Source organism: Schistocerca gregaria, chromosome 6, assembly GCF_023897955.1.
Source record: "Schistocerca gregaria isolate iqSchGreg1 chromosome 6, iqSchGreg1.2, whole genome shotgun sequence".
Lineage (NCBI taxonomy): Eukaryota > Metazoa > Arthropoda > Insecta > Orthoptera > Acrididae > Schistocerca > Schistocerca gregaria.
Genome location: NC_064925.1, coordinates 524197571 through 524223809, shown reverse-complemented (window position 1 = coordinate 524223809; position 26239 = coordinate 524197571). Strand labels below are relative to the sequence as shown.

The 26239-nt window shown below is 43.3% G+C and overlaps 1 protein-coding gene across 3 annotated transcripts in view; it reads right to left on the bottom strand.

The window, feature by feature from the left end:
- The window catches only part of LOC126278526 (centrosomal protein of 120 kDa-like), a 203617-nt gene that overhangs the window by 34515 nt on the left and 142863 nt on the right, over window positions 1–26239 (bottom strand). For all 3 annotated transcript variants that reach the window (XM_049978701.1, XM_049978700.1, XM_049978702.1), the window contains 3 exons: window positions 18068–18121; window positions 17826–17981; window positions 17600–17739 (listed from right to left, as the gene is read on the bottom strand). In XM_049978701.1, the coding sequence (XP_049834658.1) occupies window positions 17600–17739; window positions 17826–17981; window positions 18068–18121 (350 nt within the window). The remainder of the gene's footprint in view (window positions 1–17599; window positions 17740–17825; window positions 17982–18067; window positions 18122–26239) is intronic.

Sequence of the window (26239 nt, the reverse complement as noted above, 5' to 3'; positions counted from 1 at the left end):
GTCCTACAAACTTCTCTGGGGCACTACTAAAGTTACTTCTATACCTACAACTCTCCAGCGAGACAACATACTGCATCCTCACTACTAAGAAATCCACAATCTAGTCATTAATTTTGTTTGATATCCCACATAATTATCATTTGTATGGCAAAAGGTCAAATGCTTTCTGGAAGTCAAGAAACACTTCATCCATCTGATTCCTTTAATCTATGGCCTTCAGTAGGTTGTCTGATAAGAGATGAGTTTTCATGACCCAAGGTTTCAGAATCAATCTTGGTTGGCATGGAGGAGGCCACTCTGTTTGATATATCTCAGTATGTTTGATCTCACAATATGTTATGATATCCTAAAACAGAATGACAATGAAACAGGATAGTAGTTTGTTTCACAAGGTGTACAGTTTGGAAACCATTAAGTAAAAGTGTGCGGTTATTCAACCTGGTATCTACAGAGCAATTCAGAGAAAGCTCAAGAAATGTTAATTGGGGAGATGTATATAATGAGCCAAATGCTAATGATAAATGCAACATGTTTCTTGATACAGTTATATCCCTTTTTGAAAATTGTTTCCCAAAGAAAATTACTCAATTTAACATTACACATTTTTCGAAGAAACCTTGGATTACAACAGGTATTAAAGTGTCTTCAGAAAGAAAAAGAAAACTGTATGAGACAGCAAGAACTAGCAATGACCCAGAAGTAGTTTTACACTATAAAAATTATTGTAATATACTGAGAAAAGTTGTAAAGAAATCAAGAATTATATGTATGTCAGAGAAGAAATTAACAGCTCTGGCAGTAAAATCAAATCAATATAGAATGTTGTTAGAAGGGAGACAGGAAAAGTAACCACTGGGGTAGGTAGTATTACTATTAATGAGAATGAGACTATCCTAACCAACAGTACACAAGTTACTAATGTATTTAATAACCATTTCTTAACTATATGAGAAACAATTGGTGAGAAAAGTTCAAAAGAAAAAGCCAGGCAGTACATGGAAGAGTCTTCTTTGAAAAAAATTAGTCTGATTAAGTTTCACCTAACAACCTCTTGTGAAATAAATAAAATTATTAAATCTTTGAAAAATAAATGTTTTGTTGGAGTAGATGACATCTCTAATAAGATATTAAAACAATGTGGAGCAATTATAGCTGATGTTCTGAGTCACATATGTAATGCATTACTAACTCAAGGTATTTTCCCAGACAGGTTAAAATGTGCAATTGTCAGGCCTCTCTACAAAAAGGGAGACACCACAGATGTCAATAATTATCAGCCAGTATCCTTGCTTACAGTATTTTCAAAAATCTCCAAGAAAGTAGTGTACTCAAGAGTGGTTAGCCATCTCAACAGTAATGGGATACTTAGTAAATCACAGTGCAGATTTCAAAAATGCTGTTCCACTGATACAGCAATCTACAATTTCACTGTCCACATAATAGGGTATTTAAATAGTAAAACTTCACCAGTAGGAATATTCTGTGACTTGTTCAAAGCATTTGATTGTGTGAATCATGACGTTATGTTACAGAAATTACAATTCTATGGTATCAATGGAATATCATATGACTGGTTTAAGTCATACCTAAAGAACCAGGAGCAAAAAGTTTACTTATATGGGTCAAGTAATTTAAATAAGTTTGCCACTTCATCTAAATGGGGTGAAATTACATTAGGAGTTCCACAGGGTTCAACCATTGGTCCCATTTTGTTCTTGATATACACTCCTGGAAATGGAAAAAAGAACACATTGACACCGGTGTGTCAGACCCACCGTACTTGCTCCGGACACTGCGAGAGGGCTGTACAAGCAATGATCACACACACGGCACAGCGGACGCACCAGGAACCGCGGTGTTGGCCGTCGAATGGCGCTAGCTGCGCAGCATTTGTGCACTGCCGCCGTCAGTGTCAGCCAGTTTGCCGTGGCATACGGAGCTCCATCGCAGTCTTTAACACTGGTAGCATGCCGCGACAGCGTGGACGTGAACCGTATGTGCAGTTGACGGACTTTGAGCGAGGGCGTATAGTGGGCATGCGGAAGGCCGGGTGGACGTACCGCCGAATTGTTCAACACGTGGGGCGTGATGTCTCCACAGTACATCGATGTTGTCGCCAGTGGTCGGCGGAAGGTGCACATGCCCGTCGACCAGGGGACCGGACCGCAGCGACACACGGATGCACGCCAAGACCGTAGGATCCTACGCAGTGCCGTAGGGGACCGCACCGCCACTTCCCAGCAAATTAGGGACACTGTTGCTGCTGGGGTATCGGCGAGGACCATTCGCAACCGTCTCCTTGAAGCTGGGCTACAGTCCCGCACACCGTTAGGCCGTCTTCCACTCACGCCCCAACATTGTGCAGCCTGCCTCCAGTGGTGTCGCGACAGGCGTGAATGGAGGGACGAATGGAGACGTGTCGTCTTCAGCGATGAGAGTCGCTTCTGCCTTGGTGCCAATGATGGTCGTATGCGTGTTTGGCGCCGTGCAGGTGAGCGCCACAATCAGGACTGCATACGACCGAAGCACACAGGGCCAACACCCGGCATCATGGTGTGGGGAGCGATCTCCTACACTGGCCGTACACCTCTGGTGATCGTCGAGGGGACACTGAATAGTGCACGGTACATCCAAACCGTCATCGAACCCATCGTTCTACCATTCCTAGACCGGCAAGGGAACTTGCTGTTCCAACAGGACAATGCACGTCCGCATGTATCCCGTGCCACCCAACGTGCTCTAGAAGGTGTAAGTCAACTACCCTGGCCAGCAAGATCTCCGGATCTGTCCCCCATTGAGCATGTTTGGGACTGGATGAAGCGTCGTCTCACGCGGTCTGCACGTCCAGCACGAACGCTGGTCCAACTGAGGCGCCAGGTGGAAATGGCATGGCAAGCCGTTCCACAGGACTACATCCAGCATCTCTACGATCGTCTCCATGGGAGAATAGCAGCCAGCATTGCTGCGAAAGGTGGATATACACTGTACTAGTGCCGACATTGTGCATGCTCTGTTGCCTGTGTCTATGTGCCTGTGGTTCTGTCAGTGTGATCATGTGATGTATCTGACCCCAGGAATGTGTCAATAAAGTTTCCCCTTCCTGGGACAATGAATTCACGGTGTTCTTATTTCAATAGAGTGACTGTTTACCATGGAGGTTCCCTCCCAATTGAATTGTTCTACTAGGTATATATCTGTCCAGTGCTTGGCCAACTATTCTTTTCAACGTGAGCCAAAGAGTTCCCCTACATGCTCGTGCCCTGTGCTGAAAGTTTTGAGTTCCTCATTGAGATATGGCACTACTGACTTTTTTATATCGTTTACTGAACATATATATATCTTTCTGCTTGTTTAGGTTGTCCTTCTCACTTTGGTGATCATTGTTGCCACAACTGCGCCATGGTTACTGATACCAGTTTTTATGTAGACATCCTCAAAGACGTCAGGTCTATTTGTCGCCATTAGATCCAATATATTTACATCATGAGTGGGGTTCATAACTATCTTGTTGGATGATTAAAGTCTCAACAATGATTACAGTATGATTGGGGAACTTAGACACAGCTGAACTGAGATTTTCCCTAAAGTTTTCGGTTACATCAGGATATGAATCTGTTGGGTGACAGAAGGACTCAATTATCATTTTATGCCCACCCCTGATACTGAGTTTTACCCAAACAATCTCAGATGCACCTTGAGTTTCTGTCTGGGTGGATTTGAGTTTCTTGCTTACTGTGACAAATACATCACCTCCATTTCCCATTTGCCTATCCTTCAGATATACATTTAAATTTCCCCAGAAATCTCACTGCTATCAATTTCAGGTTTCAGCAAGCTTATGTGAGCTTCATTGCTTTTCATGAGTACTTCAAATTCTGACATTTTGTTGCGAGTGCTTTGGCAGATTACATTAGAATTTTAATACTCTCACTTGTGGGAGGCATTTCGTTTCTTACACTGATACTTCTGGGTTTCCTACAGTTATTGTTATCTGGATTGGATGAGGAGTCACCTAATCTAAGAAAAATCCTTGCGTGCACCCCACACACAGTCAGCTACCCAAGTAGCAGCCTCAGATATGTAGTGTATATCTGACCAGCTTAGGAGGACCCTACAATTATCAACTCTATGGCACAAGTCCAGGAAGTTTCAGTCTAGCTTGTCACAGAACCTCCGAAGTCTTTGGTTCAGTCTTTCCACTCGACTCAGAACCAAAGGGCCACAATCATTTCTGGGGATAATGTTGTAAATTGTGAGTTTTGTTGAAACTCCATGCGCAAGGCTGCTCATCTCGACCTTCTCTGCCAGTCACTGGAATGAGCCAAGAATGACCTCGGAGCCCAGACAACAGGCATCATTTGTTCCAATGTGCACACAAATCTGCAGTTGATTGCACCCTGTTTCCTCAAAGGCTACTGGAATAGCTTCTTCAACATGCTGAATGAGGCCCCCAGGCATACACACTTTGTGCACCTGGTGTCCTTTCCTACCCCTTGCTGCCATTTCCCTAAGGGTACCATCATTCACCGTACATTTGAACTGCCAACAATTAATAGACCCCTACCCTTTTACATTTGCCTCCTCCTGACACTGGACAAAACAGGTTTCCCCAAAACAGGTGAAGTGAGTCCCACTGGCTCAGTTTCTGTCAAAGACAGCACCTCAGACTTGTTGGTTTGGGGATCAGTACAACACCCTGAGTCCTTCTTCGTCCCCATCCACTCTTTGCAGGATGCCTAGATCTGCCACTGAAATGCCACTTGCAGTCAAGCAGATGTACAATGACAAATCCAGTACTTTCTGCAAAGGAGACAGGATCCACAAGAAAGGATAGTACTTGAGGTACCTCTGGTACAGCTAACACAATTACACGACACTTGGGAGGTCTTCCAACACACCAGCAGCATCTGCCAACCATTTGACAGTAGCCAGGGTGATTTCCAGCTGCTTATGAACATCAGTCATCTCATGCCATGTTCAAGAACAGCATTCACAATGGGGCTGCAATTTGGCTGGTGCGATGTCTTATAAGGCAGTGAACAAAGAACTTTAAATTAAGCTCACTGGTTATCTTTTATTCTGAAACTTCCTGGCAGATTAAAACTGTGTGCCCGACCGAGACTCAAACTCGGGACCGAGTTCGAGTCTCGGTCGGGCACACAGTTTTAATCTGCCAGGAAGTTTCATATCAGTGCACACTCTGCTGCAGAGTGAAAATCTCATTCTGGAAACATCCCCCAGGCTGTGGCTAAGCCATGTCTCCGCTATATCCTTTCTTTCAGGAGTGCTAGTTCTGCAAGGTTCGCAGGAGAGCTTCTGTAAAGTTTGGAAGGTAGGAGACGAGATACTGGCAGAAGTAAAGCTGTGAGTACCGAGCGTGAGTCGTGCTTCGGTAGCTCAGATGGTAGAGCACTTGCCCGCGAAAGGCAAAGGTCCCGAGTTCGAGTCTCGGTCGGGCACACAGTTTTAATCTGCCAGGAAGTTTCATATCAGCGCACACTCCCTGCAGAGTGAAAATCTCATTCTGGATCTTTTATTCTGTTGAGCTAAAACGTTCTCTATAAGAATTGAAGCAAATATACCAAACAAGATTTCTATTAATGCAACACAAAAACCTGTGGTGAAAACTATCAGTGTCATAAAAATTTTGATATTAATTATAGTTATTTGCAAACTCGAAAACAGAGTTAATTTATGATAAATGCAGATAATACAAAGGGCTACTCCTCTTTAGGGAAAAACTAGATGTAACACAATATGTTAGTTAGAAAATCTGCTACAGTAATTAAATCATAATCTCTGATTTGCTACAAATTGCTTGTAGTTTATGCAAAGGACAATGTTAGCTTGCAAAAATTCTCAAAAACACATATTTACTTGTGTCAATATACAATAAAATTTAGGTGTGATGCATTCTTTGGGAGAACTGTGAACCACAATCGCTGATTTGCTATGAAATAAATTACATATCCAAAACTCTCAGACCGATGACTTACAATAATATAATTTTGTAAAAATCCAAAAAGTCTCAAGATAACCTGCTTTTCACATAACTGTACAATGAAATGAGAGAACAATTATTTTGAATGAGGATATGCCTACTGTTCTCAAAAATTTTAAAAGAGCACAGTTAAGTTTAAGCCTACAGTTAATGATAACAGTATGAGTTTATCACGCACTCAAGACTGTTTGATATTTTACAATACATCACAGTACAAATGGGTACTGATACAATCAATGGACGATATGCAAAAACAATGTGAACAGTAAAATATGCAAATATAGATCCTGTAAATGCAGTCTTACTAAAAAGGAAAATTACTAAGTTAATATTGCATAGATTTTTCACTTAACTGATTCTGTAACACTTCTCCACTGGCATGCCAAAGACAAACACTGCCGCTTGAGTTCATCTCAACCAAAATTACTAAAATCTGCAGCACCAACAAAGCACATCTTCTGCCTGTTGCAGCTAAGAATTGATTTATGAGTGCACCAAGCACATTCACAGTGCTACGGCCTGGACAACTGGCCAACTTACAGATGGAAATACCCACATTTCAGTGGCACCACTGACTTGACACACAATGTTTTACCATTATCATCCACTGATATGAAACAGATGAATGGGGAACTGTGCTAAAATAATGATTATAAAGTGTGTGATCTTACTCTGTTCCGAATGATAAAACAGATACTCTAAAGCAGTGGTAGCTAACCCAGTCCCTACTACCCACTAATGGGCATCCTAGCTTTCATGTTGGTTACTATGGGTTAAAAAAAATTTACATTACTTTGTCATAAAATTTTGAAACAAAGTATTTGGTAAGTAACTGTTATATGCTGTAACCTGATGTAACTCTTCATTATAAATGTTATAAAGTAAAGTTAATTCCCTACTTTATAAACAGTCCTGTCACATTAATGTGACCACCACCTATGTTTGACATCAACATGCAATAATCATTCAAAGACAGCAGATGGCAGAACTAGCAGTGGAAGGTATATAAAGGGTGTCATGTGCGAGGCAGATGCAGAGCATATGGGTGAACAGACTTGCAACTGCTGAGTAGCTGATCACCCAGATGAACAAAGGGGCTACCAACAGTGTCTCCTCCATGTCCGTTTAGAGAATGTTGTTCCATATGAGCCTCTACAGCAGGTGCCTATTTCACGAATCGATGTGACCACTGTTCAGTGGTAATGAAGGCTGGAATTTGCATGCCAATACCACAAATGGGTGTCCACAGAGAAGCAACAGGTGAATTTTTCTGATGAATTACATTTTATGTTCCATTGAAATGAAACATCTGAAAGCAAGCACCCTGCAACAATCACTGGATGGGTCCAGGCCAGAGCAAGGAGTGTTATGGTCTGGAGTATGTTTTTGTGGCATTCAATGTGTGATCGTAATGTCATGCAGCTCACAGTGTGTATGTGTGGTTTGAAGAGCACCAGAATGAGTTTATCATACACCTCTGACCACCAAACACCTCAGATTTAAACCAAATCGAGAATTTGTGGGACCACCTCAATTGGGATCTTCGCACCATGAGTTCTCAACAGAGAAATGTAGTGCAGCTGGCCATGGCACTGGAGTCGGGATGGTTCCACATCCCTGTTGAACCTTAAAGAACCTCACTCTCTCTCTTCCTGCACTGCAAAAGGTTTTTTCTCAGACTTTTGGCAGATAGTCACATTAATGTGACTGGACATTGTATATCACCATTACTGTGGAACCAGTGGGCAGTTAGAAAATTTTTCTACTAACAGACATTATAAAATGGTTGGCAGGCAGCAAAGGTTGACACCCTTGCTACAAACTCTTTTCAAGTTGAAACTTAGACAGAATGATGAAAACTGATTTATTTGTACACAGAAATACCAGAAACATACAATACCACTGAAGATTCATTGAAAACATGTGTTAAATATGGTAACAACTTGTAATATGAAAACCACAATATATGTATTGTTTCTTTGTGATCTACAACTGATCTATGATTGTGTCCAAATGAGTAACACATAAAGTGATAATTTAAATGCAGGAAAAAATGTTAATTCATAGAAAACTGCTTCTTTTAAGTCAACATATTGTGAGCATTCTACAGCTGATGCCACTTCTTGCTTCCCACATTCCACAGTCCCTGATCATGCCAATCTCCTCCTTGTAGTCCTCATGCTTGCGTTGTGTCCCATTCATCTCAACCCTAGCTCTTCTAGGTTGCCCACACTTCCGTCTTTCTGCTGGGGCACAAGGCCACACTTTCTTTGGCTACTGGCTACTGTCCATTCTTTCAAGATGTCCAGTCATTTTAGACATTCCACCTCTATAGAGTCTATTACTGATTTATCAACACTCATAGCCACTCTTATGTTAGTATCTGGCGCATAGTCCAGCTTGGAAATGCCACAACTTTGCCTCTAAAAGTCAATATCTAGTGCAAGCAACTTGTTTCTCTGGAGATTATTTATTACCGATGTTTATGCTCTGTTCATAGTGATGTTTTCAACAACTGAACAATACATCACTTTTAGGTACATAGTTAATATGTCCACTAAAAAGTTTATTCCAGTCGCAACTGATATCACATTAACACGGCTGGTACATTTATATAGTTGTGAAACCTGTACAACTTCAGCAAGAACTGAAGACGCAACTTGTGCCTTCGAGAGGAAGATAACTCAAAAGATCTATGGATCTATCTACAATACCATTAAAGGTAAATGGGAACAAAAAATGAATGAAGACCTATATCAGTAGTTTGAAATCCTACACACTGACCGAATATTAGAGCACAAGAGGCTACAGTGGTTTCATCCATCAAACTGTTAGATCACTCCTATACCAAGTCCTTGAATCTCAACCTGCTGGAAAATGCCCAAGGGGACGGAAGGATTGAGTACTAACAAGTGGAACCAAAGGCAGTGGAAGATGAAGCCAGAGTCCAGCAATGATGGACTACCATCTGTAGTAGGTAATTCCTCTGTTGCAACAGACTGACCTCCTTTTTTTTGTGCTTTTTATGATGTGTTCTTTTATTATTTTTGATAGTGTGCTGCTTTCTTTTTCTTTTTGAAGTGTGGTTATTTCTTTTGTTTTTCATCTGTAGGCCTTAAAGGTGCATTAATGCCATAAATGATAATGATGGTGATGAATGAAAAATACAAAGTGCAATAAAAAGCAAATGATACTGCTTCATTACTAAGGTACTATCTGCCTGTGTAATAGTAAAACTGGATTTTAATCTTGAACTGTATGCTTAGGCTGTGACAACTTTCACTGAAACAGATCATCTCACTGGCTTTAAATGAATGATTTACTACATAAGTATTCTTGAATTCTTCAAGGAAAAAGTACAGCACTAAAACAAATTTCCCTGAAAAACGCCATTCTCTCACAAATATTGACCAAAAAATACACAATTCATTTAAAATCTGAAAAACAATGCAGCGACGGAAGCTTTCTATATAATAGCGAGATAACCACAAAACCCCCAATTGTATATCTGCTGTAGGCTGTTATACCACCAGATAGTTGTTATAACCTTTAATCACAATAATTGCGTGGATTTTCACACTCTCTCTTAGAAACAATAGCTGATCACATGATTACAACTCAGTCTCTCGTATTCGACTGCTGTGCCGTGACATGCGGCCGGTGCCGTTCGTAGCTAGGTGGCGCTCCCGCGCTCATCTGATTTGCGGAGCGCCTCTATCGCCGTTTGTGCGTACTGTCGTGGTGGCACTGTTAAATGTCGTGGCACTATCACAACACTTTTCCCCCCTTGAAAAAAATAAACACTCACTTCCTTGGAGACATGGACAGCGCAGAGACATCCATGGCCTCTTGTGAGGCCCCGAGGAGATCCCGCGCAGAGACACGGGAGTATGGTCGAAAATGTCCAGGACGGAAGCTCGTGCGAGGAACGTGCCTCCTGGATGAGATGATGGGTGAAAACTCCGGAGCAGCATCCATAGGTGTCATTGACCTGGGAGTGTGCTCCAGCGAGATGGGTCCCGGAGAAGGCGGCGTCGCGACTGGGGCCGGTTCCGGAGTACTTGGAAGCGGCAGCGACGGCGGCTGCATCAACACGGACGGTAGATCGGCAGCAGCGACAGGACTGGCGTCTCGAGCTGGTGGAGGCGAAGGATGGGGCGGTGGCACAAGCGTGGCCACCACTCGTGGGCGCATCTGGTCGTAATGGCGAACAACCGTGCCGTCGCCCGTACGGATTTCACAAAGCCGGCGGCCACGAAGAGCCTTGAGCACCCCTGGAATCCATTTAGGGCGAGATCCATACCCTCGTGCCCACACGTCGGCGCCCACCGAGTATTTTCCCGCACTAGGGGACACAGTACAAGGCCTGACAGGGTGAAGCAGGTGCAGTAGAGTGCGCGGTTGGCGGCCATGCAAGAGTTCAGCAGGGCTGCGATCACCCAGAGGCGTGAAGCGATAAGAACTCAGAAATTGCAGCAGGGCGTCATCTGTGGAAAAATCACTAAGGAATTTTTTCATCTAGCATTTGAAAGTGCGGACAAGGCGCTCGACCTCCCCATTCGATTGCGGATGGAAGGGAGGTGCGGTAACATGATGAATCCCTTGTCCAGTACAAAAATCACGGAAGGCCTGCGAAGAGAACTGAGGGCCATTGTCCGTGACGATCGTGGATGGAAGACCTTCTAGCGCAAAGATTTTGGACAAAGCCAGCGTCGTCGCCGCAGTGGTGGGCGACGGACATCTAACAACAAATGGAAACTTCGAGAAGGCGTCAATCAACAGTAGCCAATAAGTACCGAGGAAGGGGCCAGCAAAGTCGGTGCACCCGTTCCCATGGCTGAGCTGGATCAGGCCACGGAGAGGGCATTGTACGAGGTGCCGCCAGTTGTTGAGCACACTGGCCACATGCAGCAACCATATGGGCGATGTCCGAATCAATGCCGGGCCAATAAACGTGCCTGCGGGCCAGGGACTTAGTCCGAGAAATACCCCAATGGCCTCCGTGCAACAGTTTGAGAACATCTTTGCGAAGAGAGGCTGGCACCACGACCCGTGGAGATGCGCCATCCGTGGCCAGAAGAACAACACCATCACGAACAGACAGACGAAGGCGCAAGGCATGGTAGTTGCGAAGGGGATCCGATGCCCGGCCCCCGGTCCTGTCTGGCCAACCTCGTTGAACAAAACCGATCACCCAACGCAGGACCGGGTCCCGCGCAGTAGCTGACGCGACCTGCGAACCTGTAAGTGGAAAGCCCTTGACTGCACGACGTTCTTCCTCATCAATGTGGAAACAGAGGAGTTCATCGCGATCGAAAACAGGGTCGGGGCCCATCGGCAATCGCGACAATGCATCCGCGTTTGCGTGCTGGGCCGTGGGGCGATAGTGAATCTCATAATGAAAACGAGACAAGTATAAGGCCCAACGTTGCAGGCGGTGAGCTGCCTTATCCGGAAGTGACGCCGAGGGGCTGAACAGAGAGACCAGCGGTTTGTGGTCGGTGATGAGGTGAAACTTAGAACCATACAAAAAAACGCTGAACTTTTTTAGAGCATAAATGATAGCGAGCGCCTCCTTTTCGATTTGAGAGTAACGCCGTTGCGCCTCGTTGAGGGTCTTGGAAGCATAGGCAATGGGTCGTTCCGACCCATCCTCATACCGATGGGCGAGAACAGCCCCTAGGCCATACTGTGACGCGTCAGTCGCCAGAACCAAGTGCTGACCCGGACGGAATGTGGCAAGACAAGGCGCCGACTGCAAATGAGCCTTCAGGCGGACAAAAGCCTGCTCACACCCGTCGGACCAACAGAAGGGGACGTTTTTGCGTAACAGCTGATGCAGAGGATAAGCTACCGCTGCTGCGGATGGAATGAATTTGTGATAATAAGCAATCTTGCCTAGAAACGCCTGAAGTTCTTTGACCGTAGACGGCCGGGGTAGAGCGTTAATGGCCGCAACGTGCTCACGGAGAGGGCGTATGCCCTCACGGGACAACTGGAAACCAAGATACTCAATGGAGGGTTGGAAGAACTGTGACTTGTCCAGATTGCACCTCGACCCAGCCGAATGCAAAACCCGAAACAGTGAACGTAAATTACGAAGGTGCTCCGCAGTGGAGGCTCCCGTGACAACAATGTCATCCAGATAGTTTATGCAGCCGGGAACGGAAGCCGTGAGCTGTTCCAAAAACCGCTGAAAAATGGCCGGTGCGCTAGCGACGCCAAATGGTAATCGCTGGTACTGATACAACCCACAAGGAGTGTTGATAACGAGAAATTCCTTGGAAGGAGCGTCCAACGGCAACTGATGGTACGCCTCCGATAAGTCAAGTTTGGAAAAGAACTGGCCCCCAGCGAGCTTGGTAAACAACTCCTCAGGACGAGGAAGAGGATAAGTGTCAATGACGCTCTGAGCATTGACAGTGGCTTTAAAGTCACCACACAATCGCAGACTCCTGTTTGGTTTAGAAACCACCACGATCGGCAATGCCCATTCGCTGGAGGTAACCGGAAGGAGAATCCCTGAAGCTGTTAACTTGTCTAGCTCAGCCTTGACAGGTGCACGCAACGCCACTGGAATAGGGCGTGCCCGGAAAAACTTAGGGCGAGCCGTAGGTTTAAGAGTAATGTGGGCTGCAAAATCCTTGGCACAACCCAGACCAGCAGAGAACACGGACGAAAATTCACAACACAATTCATCAAGCTGTTGATACGGAATGTCCTCAGATATGAGGTGCACATCATCATCAATGGAGAACACAAACAACTGGAAAGCATCATAACCGAACAGGTTTTCAGTGCCCGCATGATCCACCACATAAAACGTGAGGGGCCGAACAACAGACTTGTAGGCAGTGGAAGCATCAAACTGGCCCATGATAGGAATTTTCTGCTGATTATAAGTCCTCAGATTGCGCGTAACTGGAGACAAAGGAGGGGAGCCCAACGCCAAATACGTGCGAGAATTAATGAGAGTTACTGCAGAGCCAGTGTCCACTTGCATGCGGATGTCTTTATTCAGAACACGAACAGTAACAAACAACTTATTTGTTTGAGAAAGCACACAGTGAACATCCATGTCCGACGCCTCGTCCTCGTCGACAGGAACTTTATGGGACTGACACACAGAAGCAATGTGGCCTTTTTTCCTACATGAATTACACGTGGCCCAACGTTTTGGACACGCTGCCCTGTCGTGCTGTACGAAACAACGGGGGCAAGAAGGAAGCGCGGAACGAACCGGCTTCTGTGGTTGCTGGTTTCGCTGCGAGCGTTGCGGCCCAACGCGACGTTGTTTACGCGAGTGAACCGCCGCCACATCTTCGTTCTCCTGTGCAACAGGCAAATTGTCCTTGTCGAGAGTTGACTGTACAGCGCCTACATCACACCACGCGTCTATTTGCGCGCCAGCAGTGTGAGACACTTCAAAGGATTGAGCGATGCTTAGAACTTCCGACAACGACGGGTTTGGCAGTTGTAGGGCACGTTGCCGAACTTCTTTATCAGGAGCAAGCCGTAGAATAGCATCCCTAACCATTGAATCCGCATAAGACTCGTGATGAGTGTCCGTGACAAACTGACATTTCCTACTCAGGCCATGTAGTTCTGCCGCCCAAGCCCGGTAAGATTGATGGGGCTGTTTACGACACCGGTAGAACGCCACGCGGGCGGCAACGACGTGGGTGTTTGTTCGATAATAGGCAGACAATAAGTCACACATTTCTTGGAAGGACAGGGAGGCTGGTTCCCGCAGAGGGGCTAACTGAGATAGCAGCTGATAGACCCGAGGGGAAATCCAAGATAGAAATAACGACTTACACATAGGAGCGTCGACAACGCCGAAAGCCAAGAAGTGTTGCCGCAAACGCTTCTCATAATTCTCCCAGTCTTCAGCGGCCTCGTCGTAAGGAGGGAATGGAGGCGGAGAAGAGGAAGACAGACGATGAGTAAGCGACGTTGACAACGCCTGAATCGCTGCCGTCAGCTGTGTTTGTTGTTCAATGAGCGCTTGCATAAGCTGTCCATGTCTGCCCCGTCACGAACACGCAAATCCACAACGCGGTGAAAATATCCCGACCTCGTCGCCAAAAAGTGTTATAACCTTTAATCACAATAATTGCGTGGATTTTCACACTCTCTCTTAGAAACAATAGCTGATCACATGATTACAACTCAGTCTCTCGTATTCGACTGCTGTGCCGTGACATGCGGCCGGTGCCGTTCGTAGCTAGGTGGCGCTCCCGCGCTCATCTGATTTGCGGAGCGCCTCTATCGCCGTTTGTGCGTACTGTCGTGGCGGCACTGTTAAATGTCGTGGCACTATCACAACAATAGTATAATAGAATTATTTAACATAAATAAATATGCCATTATACAAAAGCCTCCCATCTATCACCATCTAATGTAGAGCCAGTACATATCCCCAAGTCAAGAAAGTTATTAATCATTGTCCAGTGTGGGTTCAGGAGACATTACTCAACACTCGACAACCTAAGTCATAGTTTATTATGTACTCAGGTGTCTTCCCTGTACAGATGAAAAGAACAACATTATGAAATATTTGTGTGCTACGTGGCAGCCCTTCTTTGATTTTCAATAGGGAGGACAACTGGATAAAAAGTTCTCAGTTAACTTGCCACTTTAAATTCAGATAAAATCGCAAGCTTTTGATGACTGCCTCAGTAACCATCATCAGGGGCTAACTATAACTGTTGTGAAACTGGCAAAGATCCGACTTCTATTCCCAGAGATAGGATATATTAGATCATGATAACATTACAGAGAGTGCACATGCAGACATGGCACCCTACGCATCCACAGATAATGTTTTAGCTAACTGTCCAGTGTCACTTGCAGTGCTGCCAGTCATAACAACCGAGCGAGGTGGCGCAGTGGTTAGACACTGGACTCACATTCGGAAGGACAACGGTTCAATCCTGCATCCGGCCATCCTGATTTAGGTTTTCCGTGATTTCCCTAAATCACTCTAGGCAAATGCTGGGATGGTTTCTCTGAAATAGCACGGCCGCCTTCCTTCCCCACCCTTCCCTAATCCGATGATACCGATGACCACGCTGTCTGGTCTCCTTCCCCAAACCAACCAACCAACCAGTCATAACAGACAGCCATCCACTGTGATCTTTCATTAGCAAGTGCACAGTTCCATGTGTTGCTAAGCGTATGGTCAGTGACTCTATTGAAGTTGTTCTCACACACAGTTCAATTTCCACTGCTTCCCTAATCACAAAGTCCCAATTCGTAAACTGACATATGGCCAGGAGAATGGTGTGCTGACCCCATGCCCCTCCATATCCACATCGACATCCAGTGACGACTGTGAGCTGACGATGATATGGCGGCCAGTCGGTACTGTTGAGCCTTCGTGGCCTGTTTGGGTGGAGTTTAGTTTAGTTCCAGTAGTTCAAAGCGTGAACCAGAAATCTTGTATGATCAAATACAATCTCATGTTTATTTATTAGAGTGAGATCAGCCATTGCTGACTTTTCAGAATTTTTGTATTTTAGCTGTCGTTCAACACAGCAATCGACAATAGTCTGTACAGACTATCCAACGCAACTGCTGTCATAGTCAAAAAGAGTACAAGGAGTATTTGTAAAGTAATTTCTGATCAGCCGTGAAATGGAAACCACTGTGGAACTCAAAAATGTTTTATTTGAAACAGTTAGCTACAAGTTCCAGCATCTTATCTACATAGTCACCACTCCAACTTAGACATTAGTTGTAGCATTGTACCAGCTTTCCAATACTCTCATCGTAGAAGGCAGCCACTAGTGCTTTCTGCTACTTCTCTATACTGGTCTACAGTTCATTGTCTGTGCCAAAACGTTCTCTTCATAACCAGTGGTTCATGTGAGTATAGATGAAATTTACAGGGCTGTATTGTGGGTGGTCAAACACTTCCCATAAAAAAATGCTGCAGGAGCATCTTCACTGCCCTGCAGAATGCAGCTTAGAATTGTCTCAGAGAAGGAAACACATGACAGTTCCTTGCCCGCATCTCGTGGTCGTGCGGTAGCGTTCTCACTTCCCTCGCCAGGGTTCCGGGGTTCGATTCCCGGCGGGGTCAGGGATTTTCTCTGCCTCGTGATGGCTGGGTGTTGTGTGATGTCCTTAGGTTAGTTAGGTTTAAGTAGTTCTAAGTTCTAGGGGACTGATGCCCTAAGATGTTAAGTCCCATAGTGCTCAGAGCCATTTGAACATGACAGTTATGTTATGTGCGCTGCATAGCTTCAGGTAATATTTCTCACCTGGCTGTCATACCTGGTGGGAGACACTATTTTTTAGGCATCTTTATGTACTCACCGTGCGTTCAGAACTAAAAGAGCAATGTCATATATTCGATGGGTGTACTAGAGATGCTGACCAACAAACACGTGCAAAGCTTCATCAGATTTTCACAGTGGTTTCCATTTTGCAAACAAACAGAAACTTACTTTCTGAATAGCCCATGCATTATAAATCCCTGGTACTCTGAGGCCAAGATTGACTTTATCAAGTTACAATTGGCTTTCCTACAACTCTGTCATGATGAGGAAGTCATACCAAAGTTCACAGTGGTCAAACACCACATATAAACTACTGCAGTGAACCAGATTTTATAGAAGACAAGCTATGCTACAGTTAAGGAGAGGATATGTCATACAAGATAGGAATTGGATGCAAACACTCATTTGTTATTTAGATGTCCCCAATTTCTGTCAGCAGATCACTCATCATGGACTGGGAATGGCTACCACTAATGTTGTTTAAATTGCAGCCTACTGACACTAAGTGCCTGTTTAGACTGTAACATATTAATAGTGAGTTACACAACTCTTCAAAAGCCAAGCTGTCAGAACACTTCAGTAAAAACAGTCTTTGGTAAATCAAACAATACAGACCTAGTTCATGATAAGAAGTAAAAATTCCATTATTGGTGTTTAAAGGCTATTTAACTAGTCTCCAGTTTTCAAAATTTTTTTCATTCTTAAACTTACATTGGACCAAGCTCGTGTCAATCTCATGTAGGTGCAGGTCCTGATACAGTAAAAATCTGCTTGACAGTATCTTTAGGTTCACAGAGATCCACAACCGTTAGAACAAGCTCATTATTCTGAAAGTGGTAACTTTCAGAGTACACAAAATGAACTACAGAAACTATCTTGTAAAAATGCAATATACTTAACATTTTCTAATGAATATTTGCATTCCCCTAAAATTAAAATAAATTTAAAGGTAATTCAATTGAAGTTGACAGCAAATAAAAATGTCAAAATAGTTTTTCTTGTTGTTGTTGTTGTTGTCTTCAGTCCTGAGACTGGTTTGATGCAGCTCTCCATGCTACTCTATGCTGTGCAAGCTGCTTCATCTCCCAGTACCTACTGCAACCTAAGTTTTTCTTATGAAATATCAAAACTGTAGATTTATGGTGTGTTTAAGGAGGCATTTACCACCAATGGTTTTTGAACACCAAGAACTTCTCCTTGTGTAATAAATTAATTTCATTGAACAGGAGCTGACAGAGACAATATTCACATTAAAAACATGTATTTCAGTACAAATTCTCAGCCTGAAAACAACACATCGGATGGCTCTTACCCCAGGGCTTTAAGTTCCTCCTTATTGTGTTTCATCTGTGATTGGATTTCTTCCCTGTGTTCATGGAGCAGTAAGGCCAGCTCTTCTTTAAAAAACTTTTTTGCACGGAGGGCATCTTGATATTTGGCTTCCATTTCCTTCTGAAATGTGAACAAAACACGATATTTAAAAAAAACTTAATCTTTACCAATTTCTCATTCTGAATGTCATATGAATACAAACTTACAAGTTCTGCTACTATGTTTGAGGTTTCACCACTGGGATTAAATATTAAGATTGTGTCTTTTAATTTATTTAGTTCTTCCTCAAGACTTTGGTTTTTCTGTTTTAATGTGGCCTTTTCTTTCTCCCATTCCTGTCTTGCAAGATCGTGACTGGTTCGCTAAAAATCACACCAATCAGGGCATTGCAAGAATTTTATAAATATTCCTTTTTTTTATTTAAAAGAATTGAAAATAAAGTAGTTACCTCAATTTTCAGTTCATCTTGGGTTTTTCTGTACATTTCCTTTAATTCTTGCAACTGAAAAGAAAATCAGTGTTGGTAACATTAGCGCCAACTTACAAAAAAAAAACAGATTACACAAAAGCAGTTTTTGTCACTGGCCAAGAGAGTAGCACAGTTCCAGTTATTTTTAAAGATCGTTATGTCTAGCACCAAATTTACTTATAAAAGGGATGATGGATTACAGAATGCTGTAAAATAATAACACACGAAAAGTATTCTACGTATACAGATTCTACGTATACAGATCTTCTATCTGGAGATACTGTGCTACATTTTTTTCTGGTCCCAATGAAATGACCATACTAAAATGCTGCAGTTCTCTGTAACCTGTACAGGATAAGACACAGAATGTATAGTACATTATGCCCAACAATGCATACCAGGAAGACATGATGCTAGCCCTTGCATTTCATATGTTGTTTTATGAGATACCCAACATTTCAGTTTGTTTAGAATCTAATAGCTTTGTAGACCAGTCCATGCATGTGATTTCTCTTGCATGTTCCTCATATCAAGCAGTGGCTTAGCCCTATGGTCAGATGAATTGCCATTTGGAAGTCAAAGATTCTTAAGATCATACTAGCAGAAGCGTAGATATCCACAGTACCACCCATGTCAGACAGGCCTGAATGGAGGAGTCAGTCAAAGGATGTCTCACAACGATCTGTCCAATGCTAGACCAAGTCCTATTATCCTCACTGGGGTGTAATTTTGAGCCACGGTGAAGGCAACCATCTAAGCAACAGCCCCTTACAGAAAACAAACAGGTCAGATGGCTTCAAACTGGCAGTACCAACCTCTGACAACCTTAGCTAGGGCACTATGAATTAAGATAGATCACTATTCACTACATAGGTCATCAGGTCCCGCATTCAATTCCCATTTGGGAACGTTTTGAAACAGTTCTTTTAGTGGTACCCACACAAACATCTCCACAGCTGTTTCTAAATGTTTAGAAGAGCACAACAGCAATTGTAGAAGAGGAGAAACAGAATGATCAGCTATTGCAGAGCATGCTTTCCAGCCAGGTAACCAACATATTTCGAGGAGACACAAGTACTAGCGGCCACAAGCGGATATTACGAAAGGCTCTACAGGGAGGTAACTAAAATCGCCAAACACCCTAATAATTTCAAGCGAGAGGAGGAGGGCATGAAATTAAATGCTATATGGATGCTGATGTTGAAGAAGATGTGTACCACCCGTCCACTACTGGGTGATGGCAATGGCGATCGACGGCAGCGGACAGTGGCTAATCGCACTGACGTTTTCAAAACACGTGACGTCACAGGAGCGCGCGAACACAGAATTTAGCGGCAGTCCGTAGCGAGCCAGTGGGTGTGATGGACCTTCCATCGAGCTACATACTCCCTTGAAGATGTCCTCTGCAGACGGGGATGAAATGTTGGGAATTGATGCAGAATTCATCAACCGACCACAGCATAACAGCCCGGATAATTATAATGGACATGACATTTCTGGCCATGAAAGCCTACCTTTTAGTATCATGCTGCCTCTATAGCCATTCATAATTGCAAAAGCATTGCCAGTGCAAGATTCTGTGCATGAACTGACCTCTCAATTATATCCCATAAATGTTCTGAGGGAGTCTTTTCGGGTGATCTGGGTGGCCAAATCATTTACTTGTATTGTCCAGAGTGTTCTTCAAACCAATTGCTCACAATTGTGGCCTGGTGACATGGCACATTGTCATCCATAAAAATTTCACCATTGTATGGGAACAAAAAAAAAATCCATGAATGGCTGCAAATGGTCGCCTTGTAACCAAACATAACCATTTGCAGTCAATGATCAGTTTTTTTGGACCAGAAGACCCAGTGTGTTCCACGTAAATGCACCCCACATCATTATGGAGCCACCACCAGCTTGACAGTGCCTTGTTGGCAACTTGGATCCATGGTCATGGAGTCAATGGCACACTGAAACCCTACATCAGCTTTTATCAACTGAAATCAGGATTCATCTGATCAGGTCACAGTTTTCCCATTGTCTATGGTCCAACTGGTATGGTCACAATCCCAGGGGAGGCACTGCAGACGATGTTGTGCTGTTGGCAAAGACACTTGCATCGGTCATCTGCTACTATAGCCCGTTAATGCCAAATTTTGCTGCACTGGCCTAATAGATATGTTTACTGTATGTCCCACATCGATTTCTGAGGTAATCTCATGTAGTGTTGCTTGTTGTTAGCAAAAACAACTCTAGGCAAATGAAGCTGTCCTTGGTCATTAAGTGAAGGCCATCGACCATTGTGTTGCCTGTGGTGATAGGTAATGACTGAAATTTGGTGTTCTTGGCACACTCTTGATTCTGTGGATCTCAGAATACTGAATTGCCTAATGCTTTCCAAAATGGAATGTCCCATAGTGTGGCCATAATAACATCAGAAATCTTTTCACATGAATTACCTAAGTACAAATGACAGCTCTGCCAAGGCACTACCATTTTTTACCTTGCGTACATGATACTACTGCCACATGTAAATGAGTGTATTCCTACCCAATAACTCTTGTCACCTCAGTGAACCCCCCACCATAGCTGATTACTGTGTTCCAGCTGAAAGAACCTCCTCTCTAGTTGATAAACACTTCAAGTCAATTATTCATACCCCAGCCCCTCATATTAAAATTATGAAGCACATCCTACACTGAATCTCAACTATCCCCATCCAGTTACCACCTAGATCCCTACTTGTAAGTGTTGATATCACCTCCCTAAACACCAACATCCCCTATACCCATGGTCTTGCTGTTATCAAACACTACACCCCCCCCCCCCCCCCCCCCCCCAACATCCTTCCAACTCCAAAACTCACCACCTCATTCCTCAGACTTCTAATAACATCCTAATATGTAACTATCTCTCCTTTGAGGGGAAGATAACAGACAAATCCACAACAGAGCTATGGCCACCTGCATAGCACCCTCCTACACCAATATGCTAATGTTATATCTGGACCAAACCTTCCTTGCCTCCCAAAACCTCTTGTCTACTTCACTGATGATATGATATATACATTATATGAACCCAGGGCCAAGATACCCTACCCTCATCCCTCTCACATCAGTGTCTTATTTCCCATTTGCTTCATCTGGACCTCCTCAGCCCAGTCTGCCACCTTCCTGGACATTGACCTACCCTCTCTGACGGCTCCATCCACACTTCTGTCCATATCAAGTACCCTACCCATCACCAGTACCTGAATTTTTACTACTGTCATCCCTTCCACACGAAAAATCCACTCCCATATAGTGTTTTCCACCCACAGACAGTGTGTCCGCAATGACAAAACTTCCCTTGCCCAGTACGTTGACGGTCTCAGTAAGGCCTTTACTGACAGGCAATATCCTCCATATCTAGTAAGCAAACAGACTTCCTTCATCATATTCTCACACATCCACAATCCTCCCAGCACTAGCTGCAAAAGAGCAACCTCCTCTTCATCCAATATCATCTTGGCCTGGAACAATGGAACCATAGCCTTTTACTTGCTGTGTATATACAGTATAGTAGGAAGAATACATGATTAAATTTGTAGGGGATTAGGGGATGTACAAGGTGCAGAATTTAGTACACGAAGTTGAAACCTCTGGCAGCAACAATGACTCTAACCCAGCCAAAATGAGTTTGGATTCAGATATAGGTAGGCCATTTCATGCTCCTTCAACTCTATGCCAGAATTCATCAACTGCAGTGGCTGCCAAGTAATCACGTGCCAATCTCTTGGTAATCCGTGACCAGGAGTTTTCAATGGGTGACAGAAACAGAAAACAAACTGACAAGGACAACAGTGCAACACCCTCTGTATTGAGGCAGGTTAGGAGAAATATGTGGTCTTGTGTTATTTTGTTGGAAGATAATGTCACAGAGACCTGGAAGACAGTGCACAGTCATTGACCATAACAATCAGAAAAGTAACAGGTGGTGCCCAAAGGTCAGCACCAGAATGGTCACCTTGTGTACCCAGTTGCACCACATCACCACCATCCAAGTGCTGCACCTGTATGACAAATGGAATGTGACAGCATTTGTTTTCCTCAGATACATTAACTGTGATGCAGTATGCAGAACTAAGGTATCTGAAAAGATGAAATGGTGCCAATATTGTTGTTTGATGCACCACTCTTGGCACCTCAGTTCTTGGTGGTCTGTTGAGCGAAGTCACAACAACCACCCATACTACTCTGTCAGCACACTGACCATGTTGATACCTGTGTTGCTGCAAACAAGCCCATTTCTTGACCGAGGTATGTGCCATGTTTGCACAGCTGAGCAGACAAAAATACTTTGGTCCTCTCTAGTGCTAGTTGTGTAGGGCCATGGTCCTGTGACATTTGAATTCTAACACACATGCTGGTAGTCATTTCTCCTTTTTACACAAACAACTGACATCCAAATATCATTTCTGAATGACAAACCCACCGTGTAATCTTTCCTTAAGTACAGAATGTAGATGGTGTCACTCCTACCCGCTACGTGCAGCTGTGCAGAAATGCTGATGAACATTTGCTCCATGCCACCTTCACAATGTTGCAATTTTAATAGCCAGCAGCATAAATAAGAGTATCAATTATACAGAAGGATCTGATTTACACTGTGAGATTTAATATTTACAAGACTGCAAGAACTGTTTGTGACCACAAATTGTGAGGCTGGATTAGATATTTTTGAATAATTCTAATGAAATGAAAAATGGAATTCAAAGCAAGTTTATGATTATTAATTATTATAAAAAATGTAATTAGTACGCAGGTCTGTTTAAGAAAAATACTGAGTCACATTACCACAAGGCACACTGACATACACAACATCCTAACAAGTGAAGAGCAAATAATCCAATCATCATCATCATCATTTAAGACTGATTATGCCTTTCAGCATTCAGTCTGGAGCATAGCCCCCTTATAAAATTCCTCCACGATCCCCTATTCAGTGCTAACATTGGTGCCTCTTCTGATGTTAAACCTATTACTTCAAAATCATTCTTAACCGAATCCAGGTACCTTCTCCTTTGTCTGCCCCGACTCCTCCTACCCTCTACTGCTGAACCCATGAGTCTCTTGGGTAACCTTGCTTCTCCCATGCGTGTAACATGACCCCACCATCTAAGCTTTGTTCGCCCTGACTGCTACATCTATAGAGTTCATTCCCGGTTTTTCCTTGATTTCCTCATTGTGGACACCCTCCTGCCATTGTTCCCATCTACTAGTACCTGCAATCATCCTAGCTACTTTCATATCCGTAACCTCAACCTTGTTGAGAAGGTAACCTGAATAATCCAAATATGAAAAAATGATCTCATATTTGGTAAGCTATAAAGGGAATTTACATAACTCGAATGCACACCTGATACAACAAAATACAAACTGTGATGAAGATAAAATAAAGGAAAGTGCAAGAGAATGGAAATTTCAGAAAGATTACATCCTGTCATCTAGAATATGAGGGGATTTGCATCCAAAAAAGTGGAACTAAAAAGAAGAGCAATACTGAAGGAAGGGACCATATCACTCAGTCAATACAAAAACAAAGAAGAATCTTCAAAGAATGTATGAAATTTATAAGTACATAATGATTTATAGTGGTGTTACACAGAAAGCACACCCAAAAGCAGGAATTGCCACATCCATTCATTAAGGCTGAAACTGAGGATTCAAAATTACCACTTCCTTAAGCGGAGCCATATCTAGGACAGCGAGACTAAGTAGAGTTGCCAGAAAGAAATATTGACTCTTTAACAGAGTGAGTGCTGATATGAAACTTCCTGGAAGATTAAAACAGTGTGTCACACTGAGACTCAAAATAGAGTTACCTGCTCATATAAAAAATTTTCTCCTGAAGAAGGAAATAAAGAAAAAGTTGAAAAGTTTTATCAATAACTATATAACACACTGATGAAATTAATAAAAATAATCGTATGTGATAAGTTTAAAGCAAGAGTAAGTAACACAATAACACAATGAATTATCAGTTCATTTGGGGGATAAGACAGGAATAATAATTCAGACAAAGTAATTTACCTACAAGAACAAATTTCAAAAATTACAAAGTTTTTCTTTAAACATACACATTGTGTGCATAAGCCCCTTGTAAAACAATAATCTGATAAGAATAACAAATATCTTGGGACTGAGAGGGGAACAGTAAGAATAAATATGATATGTAAATAGAAACAAATGAAGCACTACAATGGCCTATGGTACCAACAAAGAGAATAGGAAGACTTGTCTGAAGAAGGAGATGAATTTCAGAGCCAAATTAGAACAAATAAGATTTCACCAGAGAGCCCTGTGTGTTAAAGCACACGCTTCTGGGATGAGGACACACAACTGCCTCAGTTTGAATCTGAACCACAGATGTGGTTGATGAGCCAGTCAGCCTGGATGTTGTTTTTAGTGTGTTTCCTCTCATCCAACTAGGTGACATACACAACCCATATCCAGCCTCAGATACATGCTAGGCAAACATTCAGAAAATTTCCTCATGCTTGCACATGGAATTTACTCTATTTGCAGACAAGTAGGATTCACTGATTCTATTCTGAGTGGGGGGAATAGGAAACTGATCTTAGATTCTTGATCTTGAACCCACAATCAGCAGCAGCAGCAACAATAAAAGAGCTTCAAAAATATGAAAAACCAATTATGTGAAATAAAGGAAAGGCAACCACTCACTTGCTGTTGACTGACATGTGGCGCATAGAAACATGCAACAGAAAACTTTACATTAGCTTTTCAGCTCTTGATTTTCTCTGTTAGAGGTACACATATTCACACACACACACAACCACACAGATACCCAAATGCCCACATATGTGAGCACAGCATGATTGACTACTTATCACTGATAACAGTTGCCTGGGCAGTTGGAGGTGAGGCAGGGATAGGGAAAGGATGCACGAGGCTTTGAGGGGGTAGTGGAATAGAGTGAGGCAAATGAGTCAATATGGCACAACAAGATGAAGGCAGTTCAGGAGTATGGGTGTATAAGTAAGAGGGAGAGAGGGGGGAGGGGAAAAGGGACGAGATGAACAGAGAAGAAGGTGGAGATGAAGAGGGAGGGAGGGAAGTGAGAAAGAAGGGAAAAGAGAAGGTGAGCCAGTGGGAAACAGTCAGGCAGGGATTTAGGCCAGGAGGATTGTGAGAGCTTAGGATATGCTAGAAATTCTCACTTGCTTACAAATAACATACTGGAATGCAGTTGGGTGATGTCGTCGACAACCACCGATACTTTGACAGGAACACACCCTACCATTTTCAAGGCAAAACAGCAGCGGGCAAGCACTGTGCAAATTTAAAACCTCGGTCCTCAGTGAAACTCTGTAAAGGTAACACACAGACACACTGTAAACAATAGTACCATCACAAACTGAAAATGGCCGACATCAGCAGTTACTGATAGCGACAGCAATAATTAATGGGTAAAGTAGCATAAACTCTGTCTCTCTGTTTTTTGACAAATGAGAGAGCATGATTCCACGCAGAAATCAAACAAAAACCACCTTCTCTGTTTATAAGGTTACTTGCTAATTTAATTTCAACAGCTTCCTTAATAACACTACCCCAATAGCTGTAAGTACATGCTAGAGTCTTCATGTTGTTATGTTCCATAGGATAACTGTTGCCAAGACAGTGTTCTGCAATGGCAGATTTGCCCAGCTACTGAAACCGTGTGCTGCTTATGCTTCGTACACAAGTTCTCCATGTTTCTGATAGTCTGACCGACACATGACATGCCACAACAGCAAAGAATATGGTAGACACCCACCTTACGCAAACTAGGATAATTCTTTACACAACCAAAAAGATGGTGGTTGAAAAACACCATTCACTTCATGTTTCTGCAAAATATGACCAATCCTGTTTGAAATGCTCCCCGTGTAAGGCAAAAAGGTCATAGACTTTGGTGCCACCTTGATATAATTGTCACTCACCCAGTGCACAACTGGTCAATAACGCAGCACACATCTACTCTGTCTTTCGTTATAACCATTCTGATGAAAGGTAACTTGAAAGGTAACTTTGTGATGGGCTAACTTGGCTGACAAGCTCTCAGGGCCCAGGACAACATTAGCCCTTTGAGCCAAGGTACAAAATACCCCTTCACGCTAAG